Source organism: Schistocerca gregaria, chromosome 3, assembly GCF_023897955.1.
Source record: "Schistocerca gregaria isolate iqSchGreg1 chromosome 3, iqSchGreg1.2, whole genome shotgun sequence".
Taxonomy (NCBI): Eukaryota; Metazoa; Arthropoda; class Insecta; order Orthoptera; family Acrididae; genus Schistocerca; species Schistocerca gregaria.
Genome location: NC_064922.1, coordinates 395,055,316 through 395,071,864, shown reverse-complemented (window position 1 = coordinate 395,071,864; position 16,549 = coordinate 395,055,316). Strand labels below are relative to the sequence as shown.

Here is a 16,549-nt window from a genome sequence, read left to right as displayed (position 1 = left end):
TTGCCAGAGGGTACAGCGTGATTCATCATTGTAAATCACTTGTTTCTAGTTACACGCTGTCCAGTGGCGTCCTTCTTTACACCATCTCAAGCATCGCTTAGCGCTGACTGCAGAAATGTATGCATCATGAGGAGTTGCTCGACCACTGTACCCCATTCTTTTTATCTCCCTAGGCACAGTCATCGAGCTAGCTGGACGGCTGGTAGAACTTTGTAATCACGAGTGATTCCGTTCGCCGATTTCCTGCCATTTTTTTACAACCACCCTTTGCAATACTCGACGGTCCCTGTACACCATTACATGAGATCTGTCTGGTGCTGGTTTCTTCGTGTTTCCATTTACAGGCGCATCACCAACAGTCGAGTCGTGCAGCTTCAGAGGGTTGAAATTTCCCTGATTGTACTGTTACTCAGGTAACATCCTGTGGCTAGCCGACGTTCGAAGTCACTGGGCTCTCCTAATCGACCCACTCTGCTGTTCTCTACTGGCAACATAGTATTTGTCGCCTCTTTTTAGACCCAAACTCTGATGACATCTAGCGGACAATCCCGCATTACGTACGAGTGTCCTGATACTTTTGGTGAAATAGCGTATATTACGCTTCCAAAATAAGTGGTGCTCAATACGTCTGGTTAATATTTGAGACTCTTTCTTTTCCAGACACAAATATGGACCTTACATGAGCGAAAAATCAATGTTGTTAAATTATAGTTGTCACGAGATGCATAAACGTCACTACTGCTCACAGCCAGTTCAGCAACGCCACGGATGACATCCTGTTCGCGGCGATGGACGCGGTGGCGTCCTCGTCGGATCTGCCTTCCGACGCGACTGTGTCATCAGTGATGCTGCCCTGGGCGCGGCAGGCCGGCTTCCCCCTCATCACCGTCACCAGGAACTACTCGGACGGCTCCGCTGTCGTCACGCAGGTTGGCATTACTTGCAAGTCGCATACGTTTCTACAATGACGTATTAAGAACGACGTTTCCTTGGGCCACAGCTTTTCATGCAGGGAGAAGTTGTTTTACCGTTTTTAATCCGATCTAAAAAAAATCCTACATCAAAAATTTATTTTTATTTAAATAATTATTTGGTATCTGATCGCACTACGTCTGTGGTATTCGATTTATGTTTTTTTTAAACTGTGCCGGTCCAAAACTTCGTGAAGGCCCCCACGTTTCTGCTGTGGGTTTTTAGGATTGACTTTGTGCAGTTCTAGCAGCGTAACTGACGGTACCTCGTGGCATCCACAGAACCGTTGGCTGGTGCCAGCTGATCCTAGCGATGAGACGACGTGGACTGTGCCCGTGACGTACACGTGCAGGTCGGAGGCCGCCTTCTCACCCGACACGAGGCTGTGGCTGACAGACACCGAGGCGCGGCTGGACAACGTGGCCGGCGCCGCAGCGGACGACTGGGTCATCTTCAACCTCAACGTCGTTGGTAAGTGGCCACTCACAAACACTGTCATAATAAAAGAATCGATTGGAAGGACGGGCAAAAACTAGAGACCACTACCGCACACTATGCACAACGTAAAACTGTGTAAATGGAACAAAAGATCACTACATTACCTTCGAAACTAGTCCTGTGAGTAAACTGTACTATTTCTGAGCTGGAATATGTTCAAAATTTTATCTGAAATTTCCCCATTTAATAAAGCACAAACGGGGTTCAAGGATTTCGGAAGGAGTTTGGTGCAAATCTGAGCTGTGAGGAATGAAACGTCCGTTGCGCTGCAAATAGTTAAAGAAAATTTACTAGTACAATCTTGAAAGTACACCTTTGTATTACTGCTCTACATAAATTAAAATTGCTACACCATGAAGATCACGTGCTACAGACACGAAATTTAACCGACAAGGAGAATATGCTGTTATATGCGAATGATTAGCTTTTCAGAGCATTCGCACAAGGTTGGCGCCGGTGTCGACACTTCCAACGTGCTGACATGAGGAAAGTTTCCAACCGATTTCTTATACACAAACAGTAGTTGACCGGCGTTGCCTGGTGAAACGTTGTTGTGATGCCTCGTGTAAGGAGGAGAAATGCGTACCATCACGTTTCCGACTTTGATAAAAGTCGGATTGTAGCCTATGGCGATTGTGGTTTATCGTGTCGCTACATTGCTGCTCGCATTGGTCGAGACTGTTAGCAGAATATGGAATCGGTGGGTTCAGGAGGGTAATACGGAACGCCGTGCTGGATCCCAACGGCCTCTTATCACTAGCAGTCGAGATGACAGGCATCTTATCCGCATGGCTGTAACGGATCGTGCAGCCACGTCTCGATCCCTGAGTCAACAGATGGGGACGTTTGCAAGACAACAACCATTTACATTTGCGGCAGCATGGACTATCAGCTCGGAGACCATGGCTGCGGTTACCCTTGACGCTGTATCACAGACAGGAGCGCCTGCGATGGTGTACTCAACGACGAACCTGGCTGCACAAATGGCAAAACGTCATTTTTTTCTGATGAATCCAGGTTCTGTTCACAGGATTGTGATGGTCGCATCCGTGTTTGGTGACATCGCGTTGAACGCACATTGGAAGCCTGTTTTCGTCATTGCCATACTGGCGTATCACCCAGAGTGATGGTTGTTCCCATTAACGGCACTTTGAACAGTTGACGTTACATTTCAGATCTGTTACGACCTGTGGCTCTACCCTTCATTCGATCCCTGTGAAACCCTACATTTCAGCAGGATAATGCTCGACCGCATGTTGCAGGTCCTGTACGGGCCTTTCTGGATACATAAAATGTTCGGCTGCTGCCCTGTCCAACACATTCTCCAGTTCTCTCACCAACTGAAAACGTTTGGTCAATGGTGGCCGAGCAACTGGCTCGTCACAATACGCCAGTCACTACTCTTGATGAACTGTGGTATGGTGTTGAAGCTGCGTGGGCAGCTGTACCTGTACATGCCATGCAAGCTCTGTTTGATTCAATGCCCAGGCGTATCAAGGCCGTTATTACGGCCAGAGGTTGTTGTTCTGGGTAGTGATTTCTCAGGATCTATGCACCCAAACTGTGTGAAAATGTAATCACATGTCAGTTCTAGTATAATATATTTGTTCAATGAATACCCGTTTATCATCTGCATTTCTTCTTAGTGTAGCAATTTTAATGGCCAGTAGCGTAGAAATGTAACAGTAGCTATATTTCTTAACACGCTAACGAACTCCCTCTGCTTAAAAATTCAGCCACCTGAGATGCCGGCCAGTTCGATAAAGAATCCAGAAGTTCTCTTCGGAATCAGTGTTGGAAGCCAAGCCTCTAATTCGTGTGTATAACTAGTTATGTACCTTGAAATTAACTCTGGGCTTCAGGGAAAATGTTCAGCATTGTCCCATTTGAACTGCTGCAATAGTTCTTGCGTAAGCGAGGCAAACTGTTTTCTGCGTGGGACCTGTACACAAGAGACTGCGTCGTCTGTTTTGAACGTCTTGTCTGTTTTGTTACTCTCACACTACCACGCATAATATATTCTACATCTATATAAACATTCAATAAACAACCGCGTAGTGCGTGGTGGAGAGTACCTTGTACCGCTAATAGTCAATTGCTTTCCCGTTACGCTCGCAGATACAGCGAGCAAAGAATAACTATCTATATGCCTGCATACGAGCTCTAATTTCTCTTATCTGATCGACGTGATCCTTACGTGGAACGTACGTTGGCAGCATTAGGGTCATTCTACAGTCAGCTTCAAATGCAGCTCCCTTAATTTTCTCAATAGCTTTCCACGAAAAGTGCGTCGTTTTTCCTTCGGGAATTCCCATTTGAGTTCACAAAGCATGTCTGTACCACTTGCACGTTGATCCAGCCTACCGGTGACAAATCCAGCAGCCCACCTCTGAGTGGCTTTGATGTCTTCTTTTAAGCCGACGTAGTGAAGATTACAAACACTCGAGCAGTACTCAAGAATGGGTCGCATTGTGTTGTATACGCCGTCTCCTTTACAGATGAAACACACTTCCCTAAAATTCTCCCATTAAACCAAAGTCAACGATTCGCCTTCCCTACCACCGTCTCTTTACGTGCTCGATCCATTTCATAATACTTTGCACTGTTACGCCTAGACGTTTACTCGTCGCGTCTGTGTCAAGCGGCACTCTGCTAATGCCGTAAGGAACGTGCGATCTCCTGAGAAAAACACACCCCGCAAAGACTGTGGAAAGTTGTTCTACAGCTAGGATATCGTAAAATGTCGGTTTTCACGAATTTTTTCGACACTTTTATGTATCTCTTTGTTGATGACTGCAGAAGGATGGCAAGTTCTATCATCGACACGAACGTTTGTCCTTTTACTCACAAACAAAAAACCCCATTCCCACAACACCAGCATTCAATCTCGAGGGGCGCCTTCTGTTCCGACTCATCGGTAAATACTGTCAGTAATATCAAATAATGCGAATATTATGTAAAACTTGAATGTCGCAAATTTTCGGTTCATGTTATGAAATGCAGAGAGACTTGCAGGTGAGCAGCGTCTGGGGCAAAGTTTTGCAGCTGACTTAAACATAAACAAAAGAATGCAATGCACATAAGTAGACGAAAAGGTGTGATATACACTGAAGCGCCAAAGAAACTAGTTCACTTGCCTACTATCGTGTAGGGCCCCCGCAAGCATTCATAAGTGCCGCAACACGATGTGGCATGGACTCGACTAATGTCTGCGGTAGTGCTGGAGGGAACTGAGACCACGCATCCTGTAGAGTTGTCCATAAAGCAGTAAGAATACTAGGGGTGATAATCTCTTCTGAACACCTGGTTACAAGGCATCCTGATATGCTCAATAATGTTCACATCTGGAGAGTTTTCTGAGCAGCGGAAGTATTTAGACTCAGAACGGTTTTTCTGGAGCCACTCTGTAGCAGTTATGGACGTGTGGGGTGTCGCATTGTCATGCTGGAATTGCGCAAGTCCGTCGGAATGGAAAATAGCCATGAATGGATGCAGGTGATCAGACAGGACGCTTGCGCACATGTCACCTATCAGAGTCGTATCTAGACGTATCAGGGGTCCCGTATCACTCCAGCTGCACACACTTTAACAGTCTCCTGCTGACATGCAAGGTCCATGGATTCATGAGTTGTCTCCATACCCGGTCAAGTCCAGCCGCTCAATACAATTTGAAACGAGAATCGTCCGATCAGGCAACATGTTTCTAGTCATCAATAGTCCAATGTCGGTGTCGAAGGGCCCAGGCGAGGGGTAAATCTTTTTGTAGTGCACTCACCAAGGGTACACTAGTGGGCCTTCGGCTCCGAAAGCCCATATCGACGATGTTTCGGTGAATGCTTCGCACGCTCACACTTTTTGATGGCCGAGCATTGAAATTTGCAGCAATTTGCGGAAGGGTTGTCGTTGCCCCCGTTCTTGCAGGATCTTTTACCGGCAGCAGCGATGTCGGAGATTTGATGTTTTACCGGATTCCTGATATTCACGGTACACTCGTGAAATGATAGTACGGAAAATTCCCCACTTTTTCGCTACCTCGGAGGTGCTGTATCCCATCGCTCGAGTACCGACTATAACACCACGTTCAAACTCGCTGAAATCTTGATAATCTACCTTTGTAGCAGCAGTAACCGATCTAACAACTGCTCAAGAGACATGTTGCGTTGTATATGCTTTCTCGATCTCAGCGCTGTATTCCGCCTGTTTACATATCTCTGTATTTGAATACGCATGGATATAACAGTTTCTATTTCGCTTTAGTTTAACTTGACTGTGCGACCAGCGATCTGTCACTGGAAACAGTTGCCGTTTTCAGTTTCCAGGTTCATAATTATTCGAAGAATCCCAAGGAAGTGTTATTTACGCACCAAAGAGGTCGCTTACAAAAGCGTTGTCCGCCCAATTCTTGATTGACCTGAGACTGTTACCAAGTTATATTAACACAGGAGATAGAAAATATTCAAAGAAAAGCTTCATGAATTTTAATAGTTGATGTTACAGAAATTATGACTAACCTGCAATAGGATACGTTACAATAAATTTGTTATCCATTGCTGACACCCTTGGAAAATATCCAGAGCCACCTACTAAAACGATTCAAGAAGCGTATACACCTCCCGTAATGACCACGATGGCCTAATTATATAAATTACGGCTCATGCAGAAAAATGTTTCTCCCTCTTCTTTCTGTCTCATCTTCATGAACAATAGAAATAATTTTTTTCCAAGTAAACACTGATACAGCCGTCAATCTGTTAGGTAGTTACTGCTTCCATTGGTCATATTCACGCTAAATGTTACGATGTGGAGTGTGTCAACAGAACTCTTTCAAAAGTGAATAAATGATCTGTGAAGTTATGGTTAATATTCCCAGTTGCTTGTGTTGTCATGCGAGAAGTCCACACATAATTCTAACAGCTTTCTTTTATAAATGAATAATTTTTGTGTAAATGAGGTGTTAGGCCAGAAAATTATCTCACAAGGCATGAGTGAACGAAAATATGCAAAATAGGGCTTTAAAGCTTTGCAATGCTGTATAAAGTTATTGAGATAACTTATAGCATCTGTAGATGTATCATTTTGTAGCGAACAACCTCAAGTTTGATTCACGTAGTGCAGGGCCGCCAGCATAGTGCACGATAAAATATCTGCTTTCAGTTGTGCGGAGCGTGCTCGCTGTGTGTTTTGGTTTCATGAAGCGAACTTTGTAACAACTGTTGGGTAAATTTCGTGCCGAATACGGCGGAAGAACTTTGTTGTGAAAGGTCGTTTACTGCAACGTGATAAATCATCATGTCGTCCACATATGGATGATTATGTCGAACAGGTTAGGGAGAGCCTTGCCCACGGTCCACAAAAATCAATACGAGTACGTCTTGCGAGGCTAGCATTCCCCAACGGACCGTTTGGCGAGTACTCCGTAAATTTAGATTCACAATGACACAGCACATTAGCGATGCAGAGAAGGTTGCTCTTGGGGAATTCCGTGCCAAAATTTTGCATCAGATAGAGGAGACGAGGCATCCTGAACATAGTAATATTCAGTGATGAAACAGAGGGATGGTGAACGCCCACAGCTGCAGAATATGGGCCAGCGATATCCACATGCAATCCTGGAGCACGTTCGTGACAGCCCCAAAGTTAACGTGTTTTGTGTTCTTAGCATGGAGAAAACTGTAGCTGGTACTGTGTATCTGCAAATGCTTGAAAACTTTTCAATTCCATAGATCGATGAAAATGACCAAGATAGGATGGTTTACTACCAGCAAGATGATGCACCTCCTCACATTTACATCTACATCTATATCCACACAGCCACCCGAAGTGGCCATGCGGTTCTAGGCGCTGCAGTCTGGAACCGTGAGACCGCTACGGTCGCAGGTTAGAATCCTGCCTCGGGCATGGATGTGTGTGATGTCCTTATATTAGTTAGGTTTAACTAGTTCTAAGTTCTAGGGGACTAATGACCTCAGTAGTTGAGTCCCATAGTGCTCAGAGCCATTTGAACCATATATCCTCACAGATACCCCGCAAGCCACCATACAGTGCGTGACGGAGGGTACCCTATACCACTACTTGTCATTTCCTTTCCTGTTCCACTCGCAAATAGAGAACCGGAAAAACGATTGTCTCTATGCTTCCGTATGAGCCCTGATTTCTCATATCTTACCTTCGTGGTCTTACATGCAATGTATGTTGGCGGCAGTAGAATCGTTCTGCAGTCAGAGCTTCAAATGCCGGTTCTCTAAATTTTCTCGAAAAGAACTTCGCCTTCCCTATAGGAATTCCCACTTGAGTTCCCGAAGCATTTCCGTAACGCTTACGTGTTGTTCGAACCCACCGGTAACAAATGTAGCAGCCCGCCTGTTAATGGCTTCGACGCCTTCCTGCAGTCCCACCTGGTATGGATCCCAAACACTCGAGCAGTACTCAAGACTAGGTCGCACCAGCGCCCTATATGCGGTCTCCCTTATGGGTGAACCACTCTTTTCTAAAATTCTCCCAATAAACCGAAGTTTATCATTCGCCTTCCCTACCACAGGTTCACATGCTCGTTCCACCTCAATCGCTTTGCAACATTATTCCCAGATATTTAAATGACTTGACTGTGTCGAGCAGGACACTAGTAACACTGTATATGAGCATTACAACTTTGATCTTCATACTAATCCACATTAACTTACACTTTTCCCACATTTAGGGCTAGATGCCATTCATCACACCAGCTGGAAATTTTGTCTAAGTCGTATCTTCCTACAGTCACTCAAATTCGACACCTTACCACACACCACGGAATCATCAGCTAACAACCGAAGATTGCTGCCCACCCTGTCAGCTTTTCCCAGGAAAGTTCGACGTTTGGTCGGTAATTGCGTCCGAGGTGGGTGGATTAGCTGGAAGGGAATATCGCATGGCCATCTGGCAACCCAGTCTTGACACCATTGGATCAATTTCTCTAGGGTTTCATTAAAGATGGTGTGCATGTTCCACCCCTACCAAACAATTTAGTCAACGTGACAAGTCGAATCTACGATGCTGTTGTACAAGATACGTCCGATTTGCTGCAACGAAAGTGGGGCGTAATTAATTACCGGTAGAATGTTTGCCGCATCACAAATGGTAGTAACATCGAATCAAAATGACACTTGACAGATTTATGTGACCTTTAAAGTTTTTTTCTACAAAATGAGACGTTTGCCGATTCTGTGTCGTTCCAAATTTGTAAAGTCCTTTTTGACTCACACTGCAGCATCCTCAAAGATGTCAATTATTCTTATGGCAAAATTCCATATCGGTATTTCTTGTAACGGTGGTTGTGGAATGTGATGCGATGTATCCTGGGTGCATTTGCCCTCAAGGGTAAAATGAAATTTTCGGAGAGGTAAAAGCAAAAAGGGCTCGATTTCGTTTCGGTAACTAGGCTCTATTACTTTTAAAAGATAATTACAATAGTCACTGAAACTTCCTGCAGATTAAAACTGTGTGCCGGACCGAGTCTCGAACTCAGGATTTTTTGCCTTTCGCGGGCATGTTCGTTTTCGTTCGTTGTATCTGATCGGGGCGAACGTCGTAACACATCCGTTTCAGTTCGTCGTTGATCCATTAATTTAATTGTTTTATTACAGAGGGCAGCTAACACTCTTACCGAACACGTTGAGTTACCGTGCCGGCTGCCCCTTCCTCACAGTTTTACTTCTGAAAAGGTCCCGAGTTCGAGTCTCGGTGCGGCACACAGTTTTAATAGTTCTAATCTTCCAGGAAGATTCCTATCAGCGCACACTCCGCTCAAGAGTGAAAATCTCATTCTGGACTATAGTCACTATTTCTTGAGCCTGTAATACTGATTACATAAATTACCAATAATTACATTTTTTCTTAAATACTGACTTTAATCCTAGATTATTAAATCCCCGTAAAATTTACTATGGCAGTGAGATAGGAAACAGGAAATTTTGTACTTGATTTGGTATGGAATATTCCATTGGTGATCCAATAATTGTAATTAACTAATGGATGACCCATAAATTTTTTTGAATAAATTTGGAGTAGTACAATTTACGATGGTTTAGAAGCAATGTGCAATTTTTCCGTCCTTCAGTCCTCTAGGGTTAACAGGTGTAGACATTACAGCTTGTGAAACCCACTACACACACATGGTTTTTACTTTGAACAGTACATCTGTGTCAGTAAAACTGAGAATAGACACTTGAATATCTCATGAAAATACATTCTCTGAGTTGTAGGTAGTTCCCACAAGGGCCATAAATTGCTTCATTACTCATTTCGCAACAAACAAACGAAATGAAAGACAACACAACAATATCCGTGTAACAGCTATTATACTGTTGCAGGACTTACACAGCATTGTTATTAGGTGGGTTTATATGTTTGTAGCGTTTTAATTTTACATGTTGATATTTCGGTTTCTGCGTGTTAACCGTCATTTTTTCATTTGGAGATAGTGAGCGGAACTATGGATGCCAGAAAATTAAGTACCAAATGGAGAAATCTGAACACTTCCCACATAGCCTTCTGTTTAATTTCAATAGATGGGTGGAAGCAGCCGAGGCTGCCAGAAGCATTTGCGCAATGTTTGGGGATGACGACACCTGATAGAGCAGGGCAAGGAAATGGTTTTCTCGTTTTAAGGAGGATCGTTTTGACATTAGTTGCTCTCCATGTTCAGGAAGACCTTCCTTTAATGAAGACCGTTTGAACGCATTAATCCTCAATGATCCACGTCAGTTTATTCGAGAACTGGCAGATGTGATCAACTGTGATGTGAAATGCAATGGGGAAGGCTCAAAAAATCAGCGGCTGGCCATATGTGCATCTCTGCTTGCTCGTCATCAATTGGCTCGTTAACAACAACGATCATTCCGATCCTGTATCGTTACTGCTCAAGGGAAATAATGTGTTTATTCTAACACAAGGAGAATGAAGTAATGTTTGAGCCCAAAAAATGCAGCGACTCCACGTACAAAGACCTGTGCGTATCGATAACAGATGATGTTATGCATTTGGTGGAACAGCGACAATTTGTTGTACAACGAATTACTTCTCCGACGTGTAACCATCATTGATGACGTTTACTGTCAACACCTGAGAGGTCTTGCACACGCAATCAAAGAACGACGACCAGGAAGACCGGATGAAGCGGTGCTATTCCACGTTAATGCCCTCCCCCATTCTGCTTGACTGACAAAAGACGCTACACAGGGGCTGCGTTGGGAAGTCATTCCGCAAGCACCTTATTCATCTGATCTTTCGCCCTCCGGTTTTCACCTTTTCCCGCTACCTCAGCGTTGGCATACCTTTGTAAATAGTGGATGAAAATAAATTTTTTATGACTGAAGTTTCTGTTACGCGTGTCTGTTCATCTACATCTACATCTACATGATTACTCTGCAATTCACGTTTAAGTGCTTGGCAGAGGGTTCATCGAACCACAATCATACTATCTCTCTACCATTCCACTCCCGAACAGAGCGCGGGAAAAACGAACACCTAAACCTTTCTGTTCGGGCTCTGACTTCTCTTATTTTATTTTGATGATCATTCCTACCTATGTAGGTTGGGCTCAACAAAATATCTTCGCATTCGGAAGAGAAAGTTGGTGACTGAAATTTCGTAAATAGATCTCGCCACGACGAAAAACGTCTTTGCTTTAATGACTTCCATCTCAACTCGCGTATCATATCTGCCACACCCTCTCCCCCATTACGTGATAATACAAAACGAGCTGCCCTTTTTTGCACCCATTCGATGTCCGCCGTCAATCCCACCTGGTACGGATCCCACACCGCGCAGCAATATTCTAACTGAGGACGAACGAGTGTAGTGTAAGCTGTGTCTTTAGTGGACTTGTTGCATCTTCTAAGTGTCCTGCCAATGAAACGCAACATTTGGCTCGCCTTCCCCACAATATTATCTATGTGGTCTTTCCAACTGACGTTGTTCGTAATTTTAACACCCAGGTACTTAGTTGAATTGACAGCCTTGAGAATTGTACTATTTATCGAGTAATCGAATTCCAACGGATTTCTTTTGGAACTCATGTGGATCACCTCACACTTTTCGTTATTTAGCGTCAGCTGCCACCTGCCACACCACACAGTAATCTTTTCTAAATCGCTTCGCAACTGATACTGGTCTTCGGATGACCTTACTAGACGGTTAATTACAGCATCAACTGAAACGAACCCCATAGGCCCGTGTTTGTTGAGCTAAACACGCTGAGAACTTATGGACCAACCTAATATTATTATTCTTCTTCTTCTTATTATTATTGTTGTTAGTGGCAGTTTTCGTAGACAAAGCACTGGCAGCCTGAAGTCTTCCAGTTTTTTCGGAAGTAAGGAGTACAGCGGTCGAGCGATTTCCAAACTAAGTATGCTGCAAACAATTTAACCTGGTTGACTTTAAGTCGGCTCGGGGTGTGGGTGAAGCTAGTGTCGCTAGGGAGAGGAGCGGTGCAGACGAAGCATATTTCATAACAAGCGTGGATAATTAGGTTTCTTTTCTGGCTACACGGTAGCAGTCACGAAATAATGAGACTTGCTTCATCATTTTATAAAAAAAATCTTTGTAAATAGGTAGTATTATTTCTCTGATTGACGCATTAGTTCGTGGTTCAATAAAATATAAGCATAGTTAGGCGCCAATGTTGATGATTGTGAGGGGCGGGCGACAGTACTGGGTAGCAGCATTCAAGTTCTCGTTCCAGGACATATTCACCAATACTGGCTCAAATTTTGGAATAATCTATGACTTCATATTTGGATGACACTTGTCATTCTGCATTCCAATTCTATCTAGTTCTATTCTGAGGGTTTCAAAAGAGAGTTTTGCACGCACTCATCAAAGCTACCTACAACAGACATATTTAATAGACAACACTCACACTGTTAGAAGTAAGGGAGCTGTCGTGGGAGAAATATTTTTTTTTCTTTCCTCTATTACACCTCGAACCTGTCTCTCCGCGTCTGCGAGCCCGCAATGCCATATGACTTTATCTTTTCTTTAAGCCTCAACCAGTGAAATAAAGTATACGTAAGTGGTCAGTAACTACAATTCGGTGCCGTTTCGTAAGTCAGAATATGGAGTAAATAAAGGCATCTTATGTAGAGACAGTCAGCAGATCAGCTGCCTTCAATTTTTACTGCATACTAAGAATGAAACGTTGTTAAGTTTTAATGTATTACTATTATCATGTTTTCCTTAATAGAAATGGCAGACAGATCTTAAATCTTTTAAAACAAATGAATCATTGTACTTCATCGCTACATTACTCTGGAAAAATATTTCCAGCCAAGGGTTGGTGCCATTCTGCAGTATAACTGATGTTCGCCGACGACGATTAGAACCTACCTTATAGAGCAGTTGTACTTTAAACTATGACATACGGCAACAGGTATATTTTTGTCTCAATAATGCTGTACCAGTTTTTATGCCGCTTCTTTGTTGTTCGTTTCTGTCAGCTATGTTATTAAAATAGTACTGATCCCTCTTCCCATATTCTACACTATCGCAATACTTCAAACCAATGCCAATCTTTCGAATAAAAATTACTTCTTTTCTAAAAAAAGATTTATTTAAAAAAGATAAATTTGATCTCTATGGCTAATGGATATTTCGGTGTTTTTACTCGGGTATTAGTAAAAAATTTAAAAACACCTTTTATAACCGAGACCAAACAAATACAAGTTATTCAAAATTAAAATACCGGCGTCGGTTTTAACCGATCGGTTTTTCTCATCCCTAGTTTACGCGCAGCACTTTTCTCGGAAACCATTATTGCTAGTGCGCTGCTGACAATGGAAGATTAGCGCTACCATCTATTGAGAGCTTTCACAAATTTCACGCACCATAAGAGTCCCTGAGATGAGTGAACGTCTCAGCGCGGAGAACATACTTGTGATTTTGTGCAATGTGAGTAAATTTTGTTACTCAAATATCGAAGCTTCTAGGGAGCATATCATTTAAAAATAAGAATAGTTAACTATATGTACGTTTACAAGAGATACTTCTACTTCACAAGGTACATTTGTGTAATTTTAGAGCCTAAAAATTACTTCTGTAGTTTCGAAAGCAACACAAACATGGCGATAGGACATGATTACGCTGTTCTTTGGGAAACATTCACGCATTATTTTGCATTGCCACCTTAACTGAAACCAGGTCAAAGAAACTTAACAACAGCAGTTGGAGACGCATTCTAAGAAAATTGCGCACAGGAGGATAAAAGGTCGAAACTACTTAAGAAGCTATTTGAGCTAATGAATCCGAAGTAGAAGGAATGAATTCTGTAAGAGCAAGACTGGATGGATGATTTGACGGTGGGGTCCAAACTGCGAGGTCGTCGGTCTCATCGGGTTAGGGAAGGAATTTGGCCATGCCTTTTCAAAGGAACTATCCTGGAATTTGCCTGAAGCGGTTTAGGGAAATCACGGAAAACCTAAATCAGGTTAGTCAGATGCAGGTTTGAACCGTCGTCCTCCCGAATGCGAGTCCAGTGTGCTAAACACTGCTCCACCTCTTAAGAGCAAGGACTGATAAGGAGAAATAATGGCTAAAAGCAAGAATGAGGAAAAGTGTGGACGAGCCTAGTTCCGATATCATTAGTGTTCTGCCCAAAGGCAGGTTTTCACGTGGGAACTCTCCATGCTCTACTGTCTTCCGCCATCCTCTTCAGCTTCGCTTAATTTCCGCTTCCCTTTACGTTGTCTATCGTCTTGTAACTCCTCCTTCCTTTCATCTCGCGTGTCAACGAATGCCTCACTCAGGTCTTCTTCCTTGCTCTTATAACTTGCAGCAGTTCTAGTGAAAAGGATGAAAATAGCCTTTGTATTTCCTGCTTGATACAATACCACCAGACAAAAAGAAATAAAGAATGGGCTGAGTGCTGTAGAGATGAGAGATTGGCTCATGACGATTGTCAAATGAAACACGTTATTTTTTGTGTGCTTAAGTCGCAACTTGCAGAGTGATAATGAATAGACCTTTAACGCTAGTTAGAACGGAATTTTTTTCACATTTTCCTATTTTTATCTCATTTGCAACTTTCCGAATAAAATGATAACCATATATCACTTATAAACTAACATGGGAAGTATTTTATTTTATTTTATTAAATATAATCTACATCGGTTGAAAAGGAAAAAAATTACGTGCATTACTTCAAGGTCTAATAAAATCGGTGATTTTTTTTTATATAGAAGGCTGTGGGTTGCTGTGTTATAAGGGTTAAATTACGTGTTTGTATTGATAGCACAGTCAGAAACAGTTTCGTATCGACGCCAAAACGAAGTTTCTTTAAGAAACGTGGGTTTCATGGTAATAGATTTTCGAACAATGGGAAACATTGTGTCCAACATGTGGCGTGTGAAGTTACAGACAATGAAATACAGGCGAACTCGTCAGTATCTAGAGAAACCCATTAGTACATCGACATGAAAATAAAACGTTCTGACACACAGTTTTCTCAGAACGAAAGTGATGTAAATGATAGGTTTGGTTATATTCTGGTAGATTTATACATCCTAACAAGGGTATTAGGTGAATGTGTGTGTTGTAATGTATGTGGAGGGCCAGTTAGTTTACATGAAGACAGTGAGGTATCAAATGGACTTGCCAGGATACTTATTAATTGTGCCAGTTGTAAATATACTCATTCATTTTGGAATTCTGATAAGTGGAAAGATAATTATTTTGAAGTAAATGTTAGGTGGTTTTATGGATTGAGAGCTATTGACAAAGGACACACAGCAGCTGAAACAATGTGTGCCCTGATGAATATGCCACGCCCACCTTGTAAAATTGACAAGTATGCAGGATTTATTGGAGCTGCCGTGGGATCTGTTGCATGTGAGTCAATGAAGGGTGCTGCAAACGAAGCTCTTGAAATAAATGTTGGTATGACTGGTATACCAGTAGCTTCTGATGACACTTGGCAGAAGCATGGCTGCAGTTAAAAGAATTCTATTGCTACGGTGATCAGTGTGGATACTGGAAATGTAATAGATTTCCAGGTTTTAACCAAACATTGTTATAAGTTTATATCAGGGAATGAAAAACGGAATATCTGTGACAGAAATGTAGAAGGAACAAGTGGTGGTATGGATGCCTCTGCAGCTATTGAAATTTTTAGTCGATCTGTGAACGAAAGGGGAGAGTGTTACACTAAGTTCTTAGGTGATGGAGTCTCAAAAGCATATAACAGTGTAGTAGCCGCTCGGCCTTATGGTGAGAAGATTATCACAAAACTGGAATGTGTTGGTCATGTCCAAAAGAGGATGGGTACCATGTTGAGGAAGTTGAAACAAAGTTTGAGAGACTGACAGAGAAAATGATTGATGAACTGCAGCAGTATTATGGGATGGTCATTAGAAATAATACTGAGGATTTGTTGAAAATGAAGCAAGCAGTAGGGGCTACTTTTTTCCACAGACAGTCAACCGATGAAAAACCATTACACCACCTTTTCCCTCCTGGACCTGATGCATGGTACAATTACTGCAGTCCCCTGTACTCAAACAGTGCATACGGCCATAAACCTTCCATCCCAGCAGCAGTCACGGATATCATAAAACCTATTTACAGAGACCTGGCAAAACTGCATGGTCAGACTCAATATCCCAATGAGTCTTTCAATAATTTTACACGGACTCGCTTACCAAAAAATGTTTTTGTTGGAATTAAGACACTAAAGTGGGGGGTCAGTGATGCTGTTATTGGTTTTAATGATGGCAATATTGGTAGCGTGAAAGTACTACAGCATAGGGGAATTAATTCTGGAGCAAACTGCATCAGGGACTTTAACGGATGGATAAGGTTCTCATTGATAAAGGAGAGTATGCAACACAGCTGGCCGCTAAGGAGTCCAGGAAGAAGAAAAGAAGAAAAAACTTGGAAAACGATCAAGAGGATGATATACAGTATGGTGCAGGGTGCTTCTAAGTGACTAAAATAAAAAATTACCGTCTTTTGAAACTTTAGAAGCCGTTCCTGAAAATTTCCATTTTCTGTTGGCTTTTGCCCTAAATCTGAGAAACCACTTCGAATAGAGTATTCAGATTTTCAG

The 16,549-nt window shown here is 42.6% G+C and overlaps 1 protein-coding gene across 1 annotated transcript in view; it reads left to right on the top strand.

Moving 5' to 3' along the window:
• The window catches only part of LOC126355386 (aminopeptidase N-like), a 159,450-nt gene that overhangs the window by 64,585 nt on the left and 78,316 nt on the right, over positions 1 to 16,549 (top strand). The window contains exons 7-8 of the mRNA XM_050005680.1: positions 712 to 929; positions 1,254 to 1,439. Of these exons, the coding sequence (XP_049861637.1) occupies positions 712 to 929; positions 1,254 to 1,439 (404 nt within the window). The remainder of the gene's footprint in view (positions 1 to 711; positions 930 to 1,253; positions 1,440 to 16,549) is intronic.